An 18426-nucleotide genomic window follows, 5' to 3' on the forward strand; every position below is an offset into this window, starting at 1 on the left:
CCTCCTCCTCCTCCTCCGCTTTAAGTTGGACATCAGAACAGATATACATATGTAATGGGATCCCAAGTCTGAGAGGATTAATTGCATTCATTGATATAAATGTGGATTGATTCAGGCTGAGGTCATGAATTGTGGTAGCAGTATTAGTGAGGTAGAGTGTCCTGCCAATTATGAATAGAACGTGTTCATTAGTTTTCAGTTCAGGTGTCTCAATTTAGTATCTAAAGATAGTCAAAGTATATTTGACAGATGTCATTCTATAATCCAGTTCAATACATACCTCCATCACAAAGGAAACAAATTGGGCCAGGCATGATGTCGCATGCTTGTAATACCAGTTACTGCAGAAGAATGGCGGTTCAAGGCTAGCCTCAAAAACTAACCAGGCATGGTAGCAAAATCCTGTAATGCCAGCTATCTCCACGCACAGAGGTTCCAGTAAAGATGGGGCCTTGAGTTCAATCCCTTGGTCCACCAAAGAAAAGAAAAAAATAGAAATGTAATGTTTTTTTAACCATGAATCTTTTGTAAATTTTCAGTAACAATTTCTTTCATCGTCTCTTCTAGCCTTGAATAGAATATATTTTGCAGGATCTCTCTTCTTTTTTTTTTCTTCTATTGATCCTCACGCTGGACGCTTGGGTACTTCTTTTGGCAAATGCTTATTATTTTAGAAGTCATCTGTTTATGCCAGGACACATTTAGATTCTTAATTCACTTTTCCTGGTGTTTAATACTTCGCAGGATTTGTAGGAATTTTTAATGCAAATAGCTATATATGTGTGTATATATGTGTGTGTGTGTATTTCTGTTTGGTAGAGAATTAGAAAATAGGAAGTGGTTACTGTTGCTTTCTTTACCAGCTATTTTGTTGTTGTTTGTTTTCAATCATAGGGTCCTACCATCTATTAACATTCTATTCTGTTGGCTAAAACATGTGAAGTCTGTTCTCTCAATGTTCTTTTCTTTCTAAGTGAAATGTTCTTCGTGCTATCCTGAGAATTCTCCACCCCAGACCCACGAGGTCTGGGCTCTCCAGCTCAGATCAGAACCTTCCAGGACCCTCCTGTATTGCTCCTTCCTTTCTTCCATTGTGTGTGTGTGTGTGTGTGTGTGTGTGTGTGTGTGTGCACATGCATGTGCATGTGTGCTTGAACTCAGGGCCAGGGCCCTGTCCCTTAGCTTTTTCACTCAGGACTGCCCTGCCACTTAAACCACAGCTCTACTTCTGCCTTACTTGGAGATTCGAGTCTTTCATACTTATCTCAGTAGAAGGATGATCCTCAGATCTCAGTCTCCTGAGTGCTATCGGCACCCACCTCCATTCTTGTCTTTTGTTTAGATAGATGGTCATCGTGAAGACAATCCTACAAAGAGAAAGTAGAAGGAAAGCCTTCCTTTAGTTAAAGTGAACTATTACTATTCACACATTAAGCTACTAATAATTCTCAAATTGGATAATGTTATTTGCTAAAGATGCTGACTCTTGCATTTCCCATTGGAAATATTTTTTCTTACTCATATTTATTTCGGGGTGCTTTCCACAAGCCAAGAAACAAGGCCAACCGTGCCATTGAGGGTGATGACCCTTCATCCCAGGGCTGCAGAATAACCAAATCCTCTTCCCCTGTGTACTCCATAATTGTCGATGTTCTCCATTACTCAAGGAGAATGGCCGGCAGTGTCGTATGTAAAGCAAAGCAGTTCAGTTTTGGTCAGGACATGATAGGCATACATCCTGTAATTTTTTTTTTTTAGCCACATATGGGAGTCATAAAAGTTGTAGCTGATGAGGTGGTAGAATTGGTGCCTTATCTACGAATCCCAGATGCCACCTGGCTTTTAGGATGTAAACTTTGTTCCTTGTAGTTACTGAAATAGGAAACCTGTCCAAGTAAAAAAGGAAAGAAAAAAAGAGCCATGAAAACACATCTGCATTTTGTGAATTGGACTATTGCATTTAGAATTTTAAGAGAGCAGGGATGTTTCTCCCCTTGGCTATGTATGCATTCACACACAGCACATTGTCATTTGCTTTTTTTCCTTAATTTACCGCAAATAAAACCAAGACCTTATTTCGTACGTGCTAAATTGTAAAACCGACCAACTGTTGCTTTGAATTCATGAAATCATTTTTTTTAAAGCAATTGGGGATTTAGCTCGATAGAAAAGCATTTGCCTCTCAAGTGCAAGGTCCTGAGTTCGATCCTCAGGTCTGGGAAAATAATAATAATCTAGGTTGTTTTATATAAACAAGCTCTGGGGCTCTCACTGGAGTCATGTTGGGTGAGAGCACAAAGCTCTGAGTTCAAGTACTGGTAGAACAACAGCTACAAAAACTAAAAGAAAAGAAGTTTCTCTCCATACACCCCCTAAGGAAAAAAAAAACAAAGCAAAAATCAGTACTCGTTCAGAGACTATCAGCTGCTGGTCTGTGGCCCAGCCTGCCCTCAAATATACTTTTTGTCTGGACTATAATTTTTTATTGAATTTGAATTTGTAGCATGCATTTAAAATCTGAGCCATTCATGTCAAAACCAAAGGCTTGGCTTTCTGATTTCTTGGGAAACTGGTAAAGAGGGGTGAGCATCAGGTCTGTTTTTTCCAGTGGCAAAAGTAGTTGATTGTTTAGTATTTCTTGTCAGGCCTACCTTTCTCCTTCTCTTCACCAAGTCTCTACGTTTCTTTTATGTTGTCTTCTCTTCCTTTATTTTTTCTCTTTTCCCCTTTCCTCTTTTCTCCCCTCCTTTTCTTTTCATTCTCCTCTTTCCTTCCTTTCCCTTTTCTTTCCTCCTTCCTCTCACTTTCGAAGAGTTCAATAACTGCAAGGAGTCTAGTTATTTATTGTCGACTGACTTTATTTGTGGATGGTGAACTTCTCAGGTGTACAAGAATTACAAGGATAACCATCCACACTGAGGCTGGGCTGCATGGAACTCTCACCAACATTTTGTTGTTGTTATTTGGTGGTGCTCTACCACTTGAGCCACAAGCACACTTTTAGCTTTCTTTGGTGTTTAATTGAAGATAAGCATCTCACAGACTTTCCTGCCTAGCCTGTCTATGAACTTCTATTCTCAGATCTCAGTCTCTTCAATGGCTGGGATTATAGGCGTGAGCCACTGGGGCTTGCTTGGCAGTACACCAGTGAATTTTTATAGAACAGTTTCCAGCCATCCATGTATTCTACTGGGACAGCAAAGAGGCTACCAGCCAGAATTCATGCCCAAAGAATATTAGAGCAGATTCAACCTAATATCCTACAAACAAGTTTAGCAAGTACCCAGTGACCCAGAATACTAAATTTAGCTTCTGAGGAGCAGCAGGACATTTTTGGCTTTTTCTCTGAGCATAAAAAAAAGTAAAAAAAAAAAAATAGAACTTTTCTCATAGGCTATTGGACAAATGCCTATTTTCCTTCAGTAGCAGGTACCCTGCCAGCTAATGAATCCTTTATTTGCTTGGCACTCTTCTTTCCTGGTCCTGTTTTGCTTCCTGTGCTGGACTTAGACTGCTTCCTTTGCGGATGACTGGGGTACAGCCAAGGTGGGGTGAGTCTTTGTCAACTGGAAAGCTCCTTATGTGGTATAGAAATGTAGGGACAAATACTGCAGTTCACCCTATTAGGATCTTGATCTATCTTCAAGGGAAGGTGGCTTAAGAATTAAAATTACAGAGTTGGACTACTCTGTAATTCACAAACTTATATTCCAAACACTCACTGCATGAAATGCAGATGGGACCTGGTTGAAGTTTACTTTTGCATAGTTCTTTTTTTTTTTTAAAGACAAGATAAATTCCTATGCAGTGTTTGGTAATCAAATTGATGTTCTCAACAAGTCTTGGAGAGTTTTCAATTTCATAACAGAATGAAGTTTTTATGAGTATTGTTTTTTGCATTTACTTGCAAAATGTGGGTTAATTATAAACACAGTTACATCTCACTAAAGTAAATGATTAAAATATGTATACCAGGTAACAACTGATCCGGCCAGTCCGGATTAACATGTAAAAATCCAAATTTTAAACAATTTGGGGGGAGGTATTCTAAGGCTTGAACTCAAGAGACTAAGCACCGTTCCTGAGGACTTTTTTTTTTTAATCTTTTGGTTATTTTGCTCAATGCTTAATGCTTTCCCCCTTGAACCACAGCTCCGCTTCAGGCTTTTTTGTTTGGGTTTTTAGTTTTTTTTGGTGGTTCATTGGAGATAAGAGTCCCATTGTCTTTCATGCCCAACCTGGCTTCAAACCACAATCCTCAGATCTAGCCTTCCACAATAACCAAAAGAAAGATAAGCTGGAGGTATGGCTCAAATACCAACTGGGCAGTCTCAAAGTCCTGAATTCAAGTCCTACTTTTGCCAAAAGAAAAATTATTTTTTGAATTAAAAATGTAATGTTTTAAATTTTAATTTACAAATTTAACTTAAATTTTAATATAAATTATTTTTAAATGTTTCTCGTGTGTGTGTGTGTGTGTGTATGTGTATCCATTCTTCGTAAGAGATTACAAGCTGTGTCTTGGTTTCTAATCTGTTTGTTTCTGACTTCACGAGAGTTGCCTTTCTTAAACCACATACGGCATGGGATTCCTCATTGTACAAAGATCTTCACTGCTGTCCAATAACAGCAGTGGGGGGCAGCCATGGGGCTTGAACTCAGTGCCTGGACATTGCCCTTGAGCTTTTCTCTGTAAGGCTAGAGCTCTACCACTTGAGTCACAGCTCCACTTCCAGCTTCTATTGTAGTTGAGTGGAGGTAAGAGTCTCATAGACTTTTCCTGCCAGGGCTGGCTTTGAACCACGATCCTCAGATCTCAGCTTCCTACATAGCTAGGATTACAGGTGTGAACCACCAGCACCTGGCATTAAGACATTTTTAAGACCTCTCACATGTACACTCTATCAACATTTCCAAGCTTTTCCTCAATGTTCACGCTTTCACACCACCTAAAACCCAATGTTGTATCCCAGCATTCCCAATTGCTCATAGACCATCTCAAATTCTACCTTTGGGATTCTTCTTCCTCCTTCCAGACAGGACTAATGTAGTATATTTTCCATCTGATTGATCTTTATGGGGTAATTCTCCCTTTCCACTAGACTTGAACTTCCATAGTGTCTTTCCATGTTCTTGGGATTCAGAATGGATCCCAAGATTCATGGTACAGGAAAGAAAGAAAGTCTAGCTGAGCTCTCACATCCCATCGGGAACTATACAACCCAGAACCATTGCTGGCCCAAAAGACCAGCTCAGTCTGGGTCTCATAGGACAGTGAATAGAGCAGTACCCATGTCCATATTCCAACTACCTGTCTCCATTTCAGTAAAGGAAAAAATAGGCTCTCATTGGTTCCAGGGTTCACCTTGATTCTACTGAGAAGGAAAGTGTCAGTACCCACCCAGGGTCCTGATGATCAGCTTAGGAGACATGTCTGGGGAGGGGGGAATGTTGACTCTTGACCACCTGGCCTGGCCTAGATCCTCTATTAGCACATTGTCTTACCATTGGTCTTGTTAACAGCCATCATCTTTTTGCTTCAGTTGAATCTCAATGAGGCTCATGAATCTCAACCCCAAATTTAAAAGCAGCCATGAATATGAAGTCCGACTTAACTTTCTATAAAACCTTCATTTCTGAGTTTTGGCCTCCAGGCTCCAAGCTGACCAGAAAACTGCCGTGTATCTTTCTGGAGTTTCCATGCTTCCCTACTCCTGTAGGACTGTCTCCCGATCTCTGGTCTGTAGTCATGAGTCTCCAGGTTTGCTACAGCTGTGTGTGTCAGCTACTGTGTGTCATTGCTACATCTCTGGGGCATCTTCCTGATACTTGAATGCTGTCATATAAGCAGGACAATTTTTTCCCACACAGCCCTATCCATCTGCATTCATATTTCTTCCTCCAGGTGTCAATGTCTTCCTGAAGGTGTTTGTTGGAAGCACACATTAGTCTCCTATGCTCTGGGAAACTGGAAAAGTCCTTCTTCTCTTCCAGTTTAGAAAAAGTATCTTTCTAGATGTTTTTGGTTCCTAGAAATATTAACACACAAATTCTGTACTCTGCCCTGCTCTGCTGATACAATGAGCAGAGGGCCAATTAAGAAAATGATTGCTGGAAGGAGTAAAATGAAAAAGTGAATACAAGAGAGAGTGTGTCTGTGGATAAAGGTACCAGTGACAAGCCAGGAGCCACTGGAGAACACCTGTAATCCTAGCTACTCAGGAGGCTGAGATCTGAGGATCCTGGTTTAAAGCCAGCCCAAGGAACAAAGTCCATAAGACTCTTATCTCCAATTAACCTCCAGAAAATGGGGAGTGGAGCTGTGGCTCAAAGTGCCAGAGTGCTAATTTTGAGCAAAAAAGCTTGGGGCAACACCCAGGCCCTGAGTTCAAGCCCCACAGACAGGCAAAAAATAAAAGGACAGCAATAAAATCTCAGCCATATCTGAAATCGTGTATTTCATGCTTGCTGTCTTCTTAGCCATATTCATTTGGGAAAGTTCTTAGCAACCTGTGGGATCTTTTACCTAAGTAGAGCTTTTTTGACCTACAAGTGTAGTTTTCAGCACTATTTTTTACACTTGGCATTTACCACTGCTGGACTTCTGAGCCTTTCTTATGCTTATTCACAGTAATTTTATAGTTTGTCTTTACTTAGCAGTTTAGTACTATAACATTTAATGCCATTTCTCAATATAGACATTGCATCGTTTTCTTCAAATCTGTAAAACTCAAATTTATTACTTGCATATAAAAGGATAACTACTGGAGTGACTAAGTTAAAGTTTATGATAGAACATACTAGAATGGGAGTTTTAGAGTACCTATGAAAAAGAAACTATCAATTATTTCATATATATTTTTATTGTAAAGATACTGTACAGAGGGGTTACAGTTACATGAGTGAGGTAATGAGTCCATTTCCTGTCGAGCATTGTTACCTTCTCCTTTGTTTTTCCCCTGCCATCCCTTCCCTCCCCACCTCCCCCACTCCTCCCTCCCCATCCCTCTGAAGTTGTAAAGTTCATTTTCAACATAGTGTCTTGTACATCTCACGGTTACAATGGGTCAACCTATATCCTTGAGAAACTATCAGTTTTTGAGCCAGGTGAAAATAGTCAACAACAACTAAAGCTACATTTTTCTACAGTTAATACTTCGAGGTGGGCTGCCAGTGGCTGATACCTGTAATGTTTACCTACTTAGGAGGCTGAGATCTGAGGAATCACTGTTTGAAGGCAGCCCAGGCAGGAAAGTCTATAAGACCCCTTATCTCCCAATTCACCACAAAAAGCTAGAAATGGAACTGTGGCCCAAAGTGGTACCTTCTGTCTTTAACAGTTCTTGCCATTTACTGAAAGTTGTTCCTTTACCTAAATTTTTTTACATTCTATAATAATAACATGTCCCCATCTGGTCTCTCTTAGCTAGAAATCATTCCATCAGCTTCTAGGAATATTTATCTTGCTTTATGCACACACATGTCCACCGTGCTGGTTGTGTTGTCATGCGTGATATATTTTGAGCATACACAATCACAATCATGTACACTATGGATAAACTCGGCCTATTTTCATTTTTCAATGTAACACATATCTTTTATTCTAATGTGATTTTCTGTTGAGCTCCCTTGACGCTTTATCAACAACTCTTTCCCTGCATACACAATGTTATTCTTAACAACGAACATCATTGTCGGTGATAATGGCCATCATTAACTTGTTCATTGGTGTGTATGTGTGTGTGTCTTGCTCCTGGGGCTTGAACTCAGGGCCTGGGTGCTGAGCTTCTTTTTGCTCAAGGCTAACAATCTACCACTTGAGCCCATACTTCCACTTCTGCCATTTTTGGTAGTTTTAGTAGAAATAAAAGTCTCACAGACTTTCCTGCCCAGGCTGGCTTTGAACCATGATCCTCATCCTCCTGAGTAGTTAGGATTACAGGCATGAGCCACCAGCACCAGGTCATTTTACGTACATTGTGTAGTATCATCGATGATGCAATGGGCAAGTCTGTGAATGTCATTTTGAATCACTTGCCTATAGAGACTTGAGGAAAGGCAGCATTCCTCCTACTTTTATAGGCTTGCACTGTGAACTCTTCCTCGGCTCATCCTTGAGCCCAACGCTTTCCTAGGCTCTTGGTCCTGGGTCTGTCCTCTCCCCACTGACTTTACATAGTCATGTAACTCTTGATTGTACCTCACTCCATTCTTAAGTGCGTATCCAGCTATTGCTCCCTGAGATAGTTCAAGGTTCAGCAAATCCCTACCTGAATCCACCATCTGCAGCATCACCCTGCCTCAAACACTACCTCTTTTTTCCTGTCTGCTATTCCCTCTGCAAGCCTTCCCTTCTTCCAGCTACAGACCTCGCAACAGTCTCCACTCCTCATTTTCCATCATATTTTTAGCCAGAAACACAGTCTTTGCCTTCCAAACAGACGTTTTCATCTTGCACATCCTGCTCTTTTAATAGCCCTTGAAACTGTTGGCTTTCCACAGCCCTCGCTTTAGGATACAGTTGCATCATTAGACCATTGTGGCCTCTTCCTAATGCCTATCGTTGCTTTTACTCTTGCCATACCAGTCTCCAGCACATTCACCCCAGCCTGTGGAGTCTTCCATGGCTCTTCAGGCCTCGTGTGAGATGCACATTTTCTTTGCTTTGTAGGCCCTCTCTTTCATCACCATCCTGATGCTTACTGCTGCACATGGCTGCTGCCTGCTTATCATCTCCCGCTTCCCCACTGGATTTGAACTCTCTGAACTTGGGACCCTACTCACCATTCAATCCCCAGGCCTAGCAGAGAACACACTCAAATACTTCCTAAATCTTGTTGAGGGTGAGACAATTTTTCTAATATTTAAACTAGATGACAAGTAGGAAAAAAATGATCACAAATCCATAAATGGTGTAATGAGAAAATTCTGGAATTAGAAGCTGAAGATTACATTTCTGGCTCTTTGCTTGCCTTATTGAATATTTTTAACAAAATACAAAATTTTCTGACTGTCATGTAATCATGAAATACCCATCATCACTGAGAATGCAATGAAAAAAATAACAATTACATTTTGAATTTACGGCCTCTAAGTAGTGGGAAGCATCTTTGTGAATTATTTGTTCCAAGACTCCTTTTAGGCTGGGTGCTAGTGGCTCACATATGTAATCCTGGTTACTCAGGAGGCTGAGATCAGAGTATCGAGGTTTGAAGCCAGCATAGGCAGGAAAGTCTGAGATTCTTTTTTTTTTTTTTTTGATCGGTCATGGGGCTTGAACTCTGGGCTTGGGTGCTGTCCCTACGCTCTTCAGCTCAAGGCAAGTGCTCCACTGTTTGAGCCGCAGCGCCACTTCCAGTTTTCTAGTGGTTTTTATTGGAGATAAGAGTCTCACAGACTTTTCTGCCCAGCCTGGCTTTGAACCTCGATCCTCAGATCTCAGCCTCCTGAGTAGCTAGGATTACAGGCGTGAGCTACAAAAAAGCCAGAAGTGAAGCTGTGGCTCAAGTGGTAGAGGGGTAGCCTTAGACATTGTCTGACCTTGAGTTCAAGGCCCAGGACTTGCACAAATATAAAAAGATCCCTTTGGGGAATTGGGGGGAGATGGGAAGGGATGGTAAGGGGAAGGAAACAAAGGAGGAGGCAACAATGCTTGATAAGAAATGTACTCATTACCTTGCCCATGTAATTGTAACCCCTCTGTGCAGTATTTTCACAATAAAAGCAATATGAAAGAAAAAAAGATCCCTTTAAGGTACAATCACATTATTTCTTCTAGAGGATGGAGAGTTTAACTGCCATGTGATACTGTAGAAATACCAGTCCTCAGGTGGTCAGACTGTGTCAGTATGATTCATGAGGTTCCTTTGCGTCTTCATGCTCTCAGACAGAACATGGACTGTATAAAGTAGTCTTTAATATACACTTGTATTTCTATTAAGAATTCAAGAAGGATTACACCTGTAATCCTAGCTACTTCGGAGGTGAAGATTTGAAGGTTGTGGTTTGAAGCCAGCTCCAGCAGGAAAGTCTATAAGGCTTTTATCTCCAGTTAACTAACAACAACAACAAAACAAAAACAAAAACAGAAGAGGCATGTGGCTCAAAGTGGTAGAGTGCTAGCCTTAAGGGTAAAAGCTCAGGGACAACATCCAGGTCCTGAGTTCAAGCCCCAGGACTGACAAAAAAAGAATTCAAAAATATTTTAGGGTGAAAATATGTAAATTATTTCAGTATTTCAGCTTATTCCTGGATTCAATACACCTTGATATTCTGAAGATATTCTTTCCCGTACCCCACACTTAAACCATCTGTGTCAGGCAAAATTTCTGAGATGTAAAACCAACTGAAATATGTCCATATCATTTATTCAGAAAGGACTGTAATGATAATGGAGGGGAAAGGTAGTGGCATCATTAATGAAAGAGTTCATTTCTGTGAATACCTAAGGAAGCCTAGAAGTTCTGGCCAGGAACTTATGCTGAGGACTCAGCACCAGTGCTTTGCAAACAGCACAGGATGTTTACTGCCCTGAGATGGGGGTTCACTACTATTACAAATGGAATAAGAAGTTCTAATTTTGTGCAACTTGCATTTTACCTCTGTGTTTGCTTTATATACATCAGTATTTGCTTTATATAAAAATATTTAAAGCAGGGCACTGGTGTCTCATGCTTGTAATCCTAGCTACTGAAGAGGATGAGATCTGAAGATTTTGGTTCAAAGCCAGTCCAGGCTTATGAACTGTGGCTTTGAACCAAGAGTCCATGCGTTTATTATCTCCAGTTAACCACCAAAAGGCTGGAAGTGGAGCTATGGCTCAAATGGTAGAGTGCCAGCATTGAAAAAAACTAAGGGACAGTGCCTAGGCCTAGTTAAAACATCAGAAAAAAAAGAATTAAAATTATTTACCATTAATTAATGTTGACTTCTTAGGGAATGTTTCCTTTGAATGTCCCCAGGACCCTGGCTTGTACCATAAGGGTTAATTTTATACCAATTTGAAAATTCACAAGCTTAAATGTTGCAGCTCAGAGGAGAATCCTTCCATGTGTCCTATTTTTCCTTTGCTACATGTAACCTCCCAAAGCCCTTAGGAAATCTTTGCTCTAAGCCCCTACAAAGTAGTTATTTTCCTGGTTAATGTCACTGAGGAATGTAAGATCAACTTCCCCAAATAAAGTTTTTCTGTTTGAGGAAAAGAATCTATCTAGGTGAGAATTACCTGTGCACTTCCCTTTTTCAATTAAAATAGGAAACCAAATCAAGTTAAAAACTTTGCTTTGGTGGGGAAAGTACAGTTGTGGGCGGGGGGGGGGCAGGGGGAGGAGGATTATTGAAAAATCACACTACAAGCTGATGGACATACTCAAATCTATATATAGGGAGTGGTTTATTTATACATTCATATTTAGAAACATTTGAAAGGCCTACCATGTGTGCTGTTAAAAGACTTTTAGAATTATTTTGTTAGATAATTCTGTTTCCAGTGACATGATGATTTATCACCACTAATCAAGATTCTGATCCGCATAGATTCCTTGTTTGTATCTGTTTTTGTTCTTTGTTACATAAATATGAGGTTTATATATAAAATTCGGACTGTGTAATATTGGGTTAATGAGTCACAGATGGAAAGAGGTTGGCACATTACCATCTAATAACATTTTAAACTCATATTCCATAGTAAAACAAAAGCAAATTGTACACATCTGTTTTCCAACTTGTAGCATTTCTGAGTTTGTGCAGAGTCTGTGTTTAAAGGACTTTTTACTTAGGGAGAAGAAAAAGAGGACACAGGTCATCTCGAAACTAGCCAGCTACATCATAACCTTATCGGAGGGGTTTGGCCAAAAAGGGGATAAGATTTCCTCTGGTTGGCTTCTACGAAATCACTGCACTAAAAAAGAAGACTCAAAGGCCGGAGGGCTAAGAAATGTCTATATATTGTAACTTGATTGCTTTTCTTAAAAAGAAGAACGTATCCTGAATTGAAGGGGAAAGGAAGAAGAGGAAACAGAAACTATCCCCCAAACTAATCAAACTTAAAACTTAGAAACTTTGTGACTTTTCCTAAAACCATCTTTCAAATAGAATTGGGTGGGAAGAGGAGAAAGGGAGGAAGAGAATCTAAAGAAACTTGAGTCCATGTATTGCTGTGGTGGTTGTTTATTTGTGTGATAAACATATTTGGTGTGTGTGTGTGTGTGTGTTTTAACTAGAATAAGGGCATTACTGTCAGATGTTGCTAAAAAAAGAAAGAAAGAAATGGAGACAAGGCAAAATGTCTCTCTCAGACATCTCTCGTTGATAACTGCAATGAGAAGCTATTAAAACGCAAGCCTCTAAATATGTCTCCCTCCCCCCTTGGTTAAATAATTCCAAACCACTTTTCTGCTCTAAGGGCTTGTGTGAACTGTCAAGGTTTTTGGGGGAAAATGTATGACAGAAGTGCTTACTGCAGAGTGTGACCATGAAACACGCATGTTATGAAAGACAGCTTCCCATCCTCCACCTCAGCCAGCACGCCTGAACCGCAGCTGAGAGACGGCCCGTGGTTAGAGAGAGAAATTTTGATTATGTGTGTGGTGAGACGAACTCCATTTATTCCCAGGAATACTCTGATCGGATGGAAAAATTCCCTTCCCATTTTTTTTCAGAGAATTAACACATGAATTGTCTGTCCTGTGTTGCAAGCAGAGTATCAATAGAGAGGAATTAGTGTTGTCTTTGTAACAACATCTGTCGTTATCTATTTGTACTAACTAACCTTAGAGAATCAAATTGTTACACCAGTGTGTGTGTGTGTGTGTGTGTGTGTGTGTGTGTGTGTGTGTGTGTGTGCACGCACGCACGCATGTAGACCCCCAACCTACTTGCCATTAGGGGCAGTTTAGATGAATTGCCATACAGTGTCTGGGTCCTTGGAGGTCCTCTTGGGTTTGATTTTGTTTTGGGCTATGTTCCAAGACTCACACCAGGAAAGGAAGGCATTAGTGGTAGGTGCTTGTTTGTCTACCAGTGACATGTCTGTGTGACGTTTTGTGTCGTGTTGTTTTGGTGCTGTGCTATGCCCATAGGGCCTGCCAGGCTTCCCCACAGTGGCTGCCCTGCACAGCAATCAGATCGTCACCGTCAAGGTTTGTGGTTGACCCTCACGCCTGCTCAGTCAGAGCTGCAGTCAGCAAAAACGTGCGCAAGAATGGAGAGCCATTCCACTGGCTTGCCCAGCCACTTGAGTGCCCTTGTCAGGAAGCCAGTCGGCTGTAGTGGGGGAGCTAGGCCCTCCCCTGCATTGCTCAGGTCAGGTGTGTTTTAGGAGGATGCATCCTGACCATGCTTGAAGGAACCTGAGGCCAGGCAGGTGTTGGGAGACACCTGAGCACATCTGCCTCAGTGTGTGTGCCTCGCCTCCGTGGGTTGATTTGCATGTATTTTAATGCTCTGTGATGCTTTGCCAGCCAATTAAGTCAGGCGAAGTGTTCTGGGCCCTGGGCATCCATAAAGTGGCCATCAGGTTCATGCCGCGTTTTGCTGGTTGACATGTCTGACAGAAAATGGAACTCGTGCTTTGTCTGTGGACTTTCTACTCACGGTGCAGAAGGCTGAGTCCCAGCAGCTCAGCCTCTGGGAACAGACTATGTTATACACATATACACATTAATTTTCATCTGAAAAAACTGATCTCTCCAGGCATTGGTGGCTCACGCTTATAATCCTAGCTACTCAGGAGGCTGAGATCTGAGGATTGCTGTTCGAAGCCAGCCCAGACAGGAATATTTGTGAGATTCTTATCTCCAACAAGCTAGAAGTAGAGCTGTCACTCAAGTGGTAGAGTGCTTAGCCTTGAGCAAAAGAGCTCAGAGACAATGCCCAGGCCCTGAGTTCAAGCCACAGGACCTGCATACTCACGCACACAAAGAATCTGATCTCATTTGAGGGTTGTATTTCTTTTTAGAAGAGGCAGAAGGTCTGTTATCAGACACAAGTGTGAGTTCCATTTTATTTAATGATCATTATGATTCTAACGCATATATCTTTATTTCTTTCTTGTGGCCTTCTGATGTCTATTCTTCAACTCTCTCATCTCTGAACTTCAACCTTTGAACTCACCTGACTGATCAGATGGTGTTTCCTAAAATCAATCATGGGTTTCTCTCTGCTGATCAGCAGCTCATTAAACGCCGCCTGATTAAGGTAGTGCTTGCTTCTTGCTGGATTCTGATTGCTTCTTTACATTCAGTTAATTGCTCTGCATACTATTGCTTTGCCATAGAGCTCTTTGGGTGGGGCATGGGTGACGTGGGGAGGGTTTTTATTTGCTGTTATACTAGAACAAGATTATGTTTTGTGAGATGCATTTGACCTATACAGGAAAGTACAAAAGGCTGGGTGTAATGGCTCACTACTGTAATCCCAGCTACGGTGGGGCGGGGAGAGCTAGAAATAGGAGGATCACAGTTGAAGACTAGCGAGTGTCTTGCGAGGGTAAAAAGAGAACCTATATCAGAGAACATTCTGGGCATGGTAGTGCAGAGCTGTGATCCCAGCTTTAGGTGAGGTGTTGAGCCTCTGAGTTTGAAGTCCAGTAATGCCAAAAAAAAAAAAAGTACCAAAGTAAAAAGGTACAGAAAGACTATGTTTTTATTAATTGAAAAAAATTAAAAACTGGAGCCAGTCACAGATCTAATTCCTAAGCTCTTTAGGAACTTTTAAAGCTTTGCTAATTTATAAATTGCTAGGCATATGACAGGAACTACATAGGCTGAATTTTATAGGCTCTGAAAAGTAAATATATCTGTCAAACTATAAATGCAGCCATCCATTGAACAAGGTGAATGTAACTGATACCCCTTTGGCACAGACAAAGTTAAACAGAAGTTTTATAACAGCTCTGAATACCGTGATAACACACTCTCTGCCCGAGTCCAGACGCTGGGTCCTGAGCCGCTTTGATTTTAACAACATCTCCTCAGCTCAGTCATCATGAATATTTATTTGCTCCCTGCTGGCAGGTAAATTGCCGACAGGCTTCACGTTTCTGGTCGCTCTGGTTCTTCTCATAGTGTAAATGTAGATTAGATAACATGAATTGCAAGTGCTGAAAAGAAGACCTGAGTGTTGATCGGCCTTGGTTATTGATGGTCTGTCTTCTTCTCCATTCCAGGGTGATCAAGGACAGGCCGGGCCTCCCGGGCCCCCCGGCCCCCCAGGGCCAAGAGGGCCCCCTGGGGACACAGGGAAAGATGGCCCCCGAGGCATGCCAGGAGTGCCAGTGAGTTGTTTTCTGGATGGGTGTTTGCATTGGTCTTCTGTCATAGTGAAGTCTGAGAGCGAGGATGGAGCAGGGCCAAGGGGCTGTGGGGTGAAAGAGAGGGTGGAAGAGAAGGGGATGATGGGAAAGGCCATTACTGCTCCATCAACCTGGAACCCTGCACCTGGGAGGCCCGGAGCCAGCAGCTAATCGGGTTCAGGTAAGGCTCTGGAAGCGCCTGATGGAGACGCCATGGCCTCTCAGATGCCCCCCCCCCACCACACGCAGGTAGGTCTGTGATGTGAAAAATACAGTGGGAGATGGAGGCCATTTTCGAAAGGGTCCATAGCAAACACAAAACCCCAAGCTCTTCACGCAAAGTAAAACTTCTCATATGTAATCCTTGGTAAATAACGTGTCTGAAAATAAGAGTAAAATCAATGGGGAGGATTGCACATTAGTAAGTATGATTTTAATATCAGTTGGTCGTTTCTATGAGGGACATATTAATAGGAAAACTTTAAAAGTGACCTCAATTCTTAGTTTCAAGTGACAGGAATATAAGAGAGGGAGAATAATGGCAGTGGTGGCATTGATTGAGATGCATTGTACTCACAAACTAACGCGTTGAATTGAAATCCTTTTTGTGCAACTACTTAGAAATAATGAAAATAAATAAATAGTAGAACATTAGATCAACTATTCTGTTTAATAAAGGTAACACAGCAATGCAAAGAATATATGGACAAGGAATTATAAATAGTTTAATAATACCCTTTTGTACAACTACTTAAAAATTGGAAAAAAAATAGGATAAGCTAGACACAAGTAGCTCCTCCCTGTGATCCTAGCTACATAGGAGGCTGAAATCTGAGGATCACAGTTCAAAGCCAGCCTGGAGAGATCAGTCCATGAGACTGATCTCCAATTAATCACCAAAAAGCCAAAAGTATAACTGTGGCTTAAGTGGTAAGTGCTAGCTAGCCTTGAGCAAAGAAGCTCAGTGATGAGGGACAGCATCCAGGCTTTTGGGGGGGGGGAGGAAAGGGTGAGGGAGGGAGAGAGAGAATCCAAAAAAGGATAGGAGGAATGGTTCAAATGGTAGCACAAGGCCTTGTAAGTACAAGGTCCTGAGTTCAATCCCCAGTACCTCCAAAAAAAATCCACAAATATAATTTGAACTTGACTGATCTTCTCAGGGTCAATATCTATATACTACAATAACCATTATAAAACTATTTCATAAAAAGGAACCCAGAGGTATTTATTTTCAAAACCAGTAACAGCTGCATATGTTGGCTTTACAGTGCAGGTGTACCCAAAATATCTGTAGCCATAATAATGATATAATAAAACATGATAACCAATTCCCTACTAATCTGAGTATTAAATAATTGTTTGTTTGTAAGCATTAAGAAAGCAAAACTTAATTGTAGTTCTATCACCCAGAGATAATTACTATTCTTTAATTTTTTTGCCTGTTTTATATTAACTTACAAATATGTATTTTATGTTAAAGTAAATTATACTTTAATGTTATTTTAATTCGCTTTTGTAATGTAAAGTGTTTCCACATTATCTAAAATATTACCATGTTACCTAAAATACTGTGGCTTTGTGCTGGAAGACATCAATATATTAAAATAGAATGACCTTTAAAAAAAAAGGAAATGATAGCAACGGTATGCTAAGGAAGAATATTTGCTATCAGTTTTATTAAAACACGTTACTTTAGCCATTAATTCAGGAGACAAAAATCACAATTCGTGCTCATCATGTTGTTTACTTCTTGTAGTAAAAGAAACTGCTTGTGCCCTGCATAAGAAAAATCTCCCCTCTGTACAGTATGTTCACAATAAAAAATAAAAATTTTAAAAAAATAAAAGAAAAATCTGTCATCATGAAAACACCACACTATCTTCACTGTAAATAGGTCATGATGTAATTTTAGTTAATCCTATGATGTTTACAAAATTCACTTGCTGTAATTATATTCTTCTGATCTGAAAAATGTGTTTCATATTTCATGTGTTCCAGAAAGTAATGGGAGAAAAAAAACCCAACCAATTGATTGAAATTGCCTATTACACTCACACATCACTAAAATTATCTTTTTTTTTTTTTAAGGGAGAACCAGGGAAGCCAGGAGAACAAGGCTTGATGGCAAGTATTTCAATTCATTTTTTTTTCCTGTGCTAAAGATGATTTTTTTTTTAAATTCCAGGGTTTTTTTAAATAAAACTATGTCCAGGATTGTGTATGATAGCCAGTTACCAGTCACTACTCAGGAGGCTAAGATCTGGAGGATAGGAGTTCAAAACCAGCTTAAGTAGAGGTCCTTGAGACTCGATCTCCAATTAACCAGCAAAAAGCTAGGCTGGAGGTATGGGTCAAGTGGTAGAGTGCCAGCTATGGGCAAGCAAGCTGAGAATGCTCAAGGCTCTGAGTTCAATGCAGGATGCAGGTGAAGGTTTGTGAAGGGAGTCATCACTTGGGGCCCTTGACTTCAATCTTAGAATAAGAACTTCTGGACAAGTCACAATGGTAAGAAAACTTGGCGGAGCTTTATTAAGTGAGTAAGCAAACAGGCACACAGGCATGCAGACAAACAGAAAAGCAGAGAGTGTGAGTGCTCTAAAGAAGAGACACTCTTTGGCATCAGGGGTATTTGTGTGGTAAAGGCAAGGGGTCCAAGTTAGGCAGAGATAGGTGTCTTAATGGTGTTGGGTATTTCCAGGTAAGAATGCACCCTGCCATAAAACAGATGTTTATCCTTGAAATAAGGAAGGCACCCAGTTGTCTTAGAAGCAAAGATAATGATTGTTTCAAAGACACCTTGTTTCTGAGATGCCTTCACCAGGCCTCAGTTTTCCTCATTTATATTGCCTCCGTACCATAAAAAAAAATGTGTGACAAATGTTTCCCTCATCTGATTAATTGCAAAAACGTGAAATTCTTGAAAGTTAAAGAGTAATACAGCCTGTGCATCATGTGATGCATGATTAGACACATGTACAGAGATGATGCAGAGCAGAAGAGAGGAAAGTTGGTGGGCATAAGAAAGATGCTGCACGGGCTGGGAAGGTGGCTCAGTGGTAGAGCGCTTGCCTTGCAATGCATGAGGCCCTGGGTTCGATTCCTCAGCACCACATAAGAAAAAAGAAAAAAGCCAG

The 18426-nt window shown here is 40.8% G+C and overlaps 1 protein-coding gene across 2 annotated transcripts in view; it reads left to right on the top strand.

The window, feature by feature from the left end:
* Positions 1 to 18426, top strand: part of Col25a1 (collagen, type XXV, alpha 1) — a 417880-nt gene that overhangs the window by 291129 nt on the left and 108325 nt on the right. Inside the window, exons 8-10 of one of the 2 annotated variants that reach the window (XM_013023761.1) lie at positions 13080 to 13139; positions 15167 to 15274; positions 17381 to 17416. In XM_013023761.1, the coding sequence (XP_012879215.1) occupies positions 13080 to 13139; positions 15167 to 15274; positions 17381 to 17416 (204 nt within the window). Of the gene's footprint in view, positions 1 to 13079; positions 13140 to 14124; positions 14197 to 15166; positions 15275 to 17380; positions 17417 to 18426 lie in introns of both variants that reach the window. The other variant, XM_013023760.1, reaches the window with a different exon arrangement.

Source organism: Dipodomys ordii, unplaced genomic scaffold, assembly GCF_000151885.1.
Source record: "Dipodomys ordii isolate 6190 unplaced genomic scaffold, Dord_2.0 Scaffold70, whole genome shotgun sequence".
Lineage (NCBI taxonomy): Eukaryota > Metazoa > Chordata > Mammalia > Rodentia > Heteromyidae > Dipodomys > Dipodomys ordii.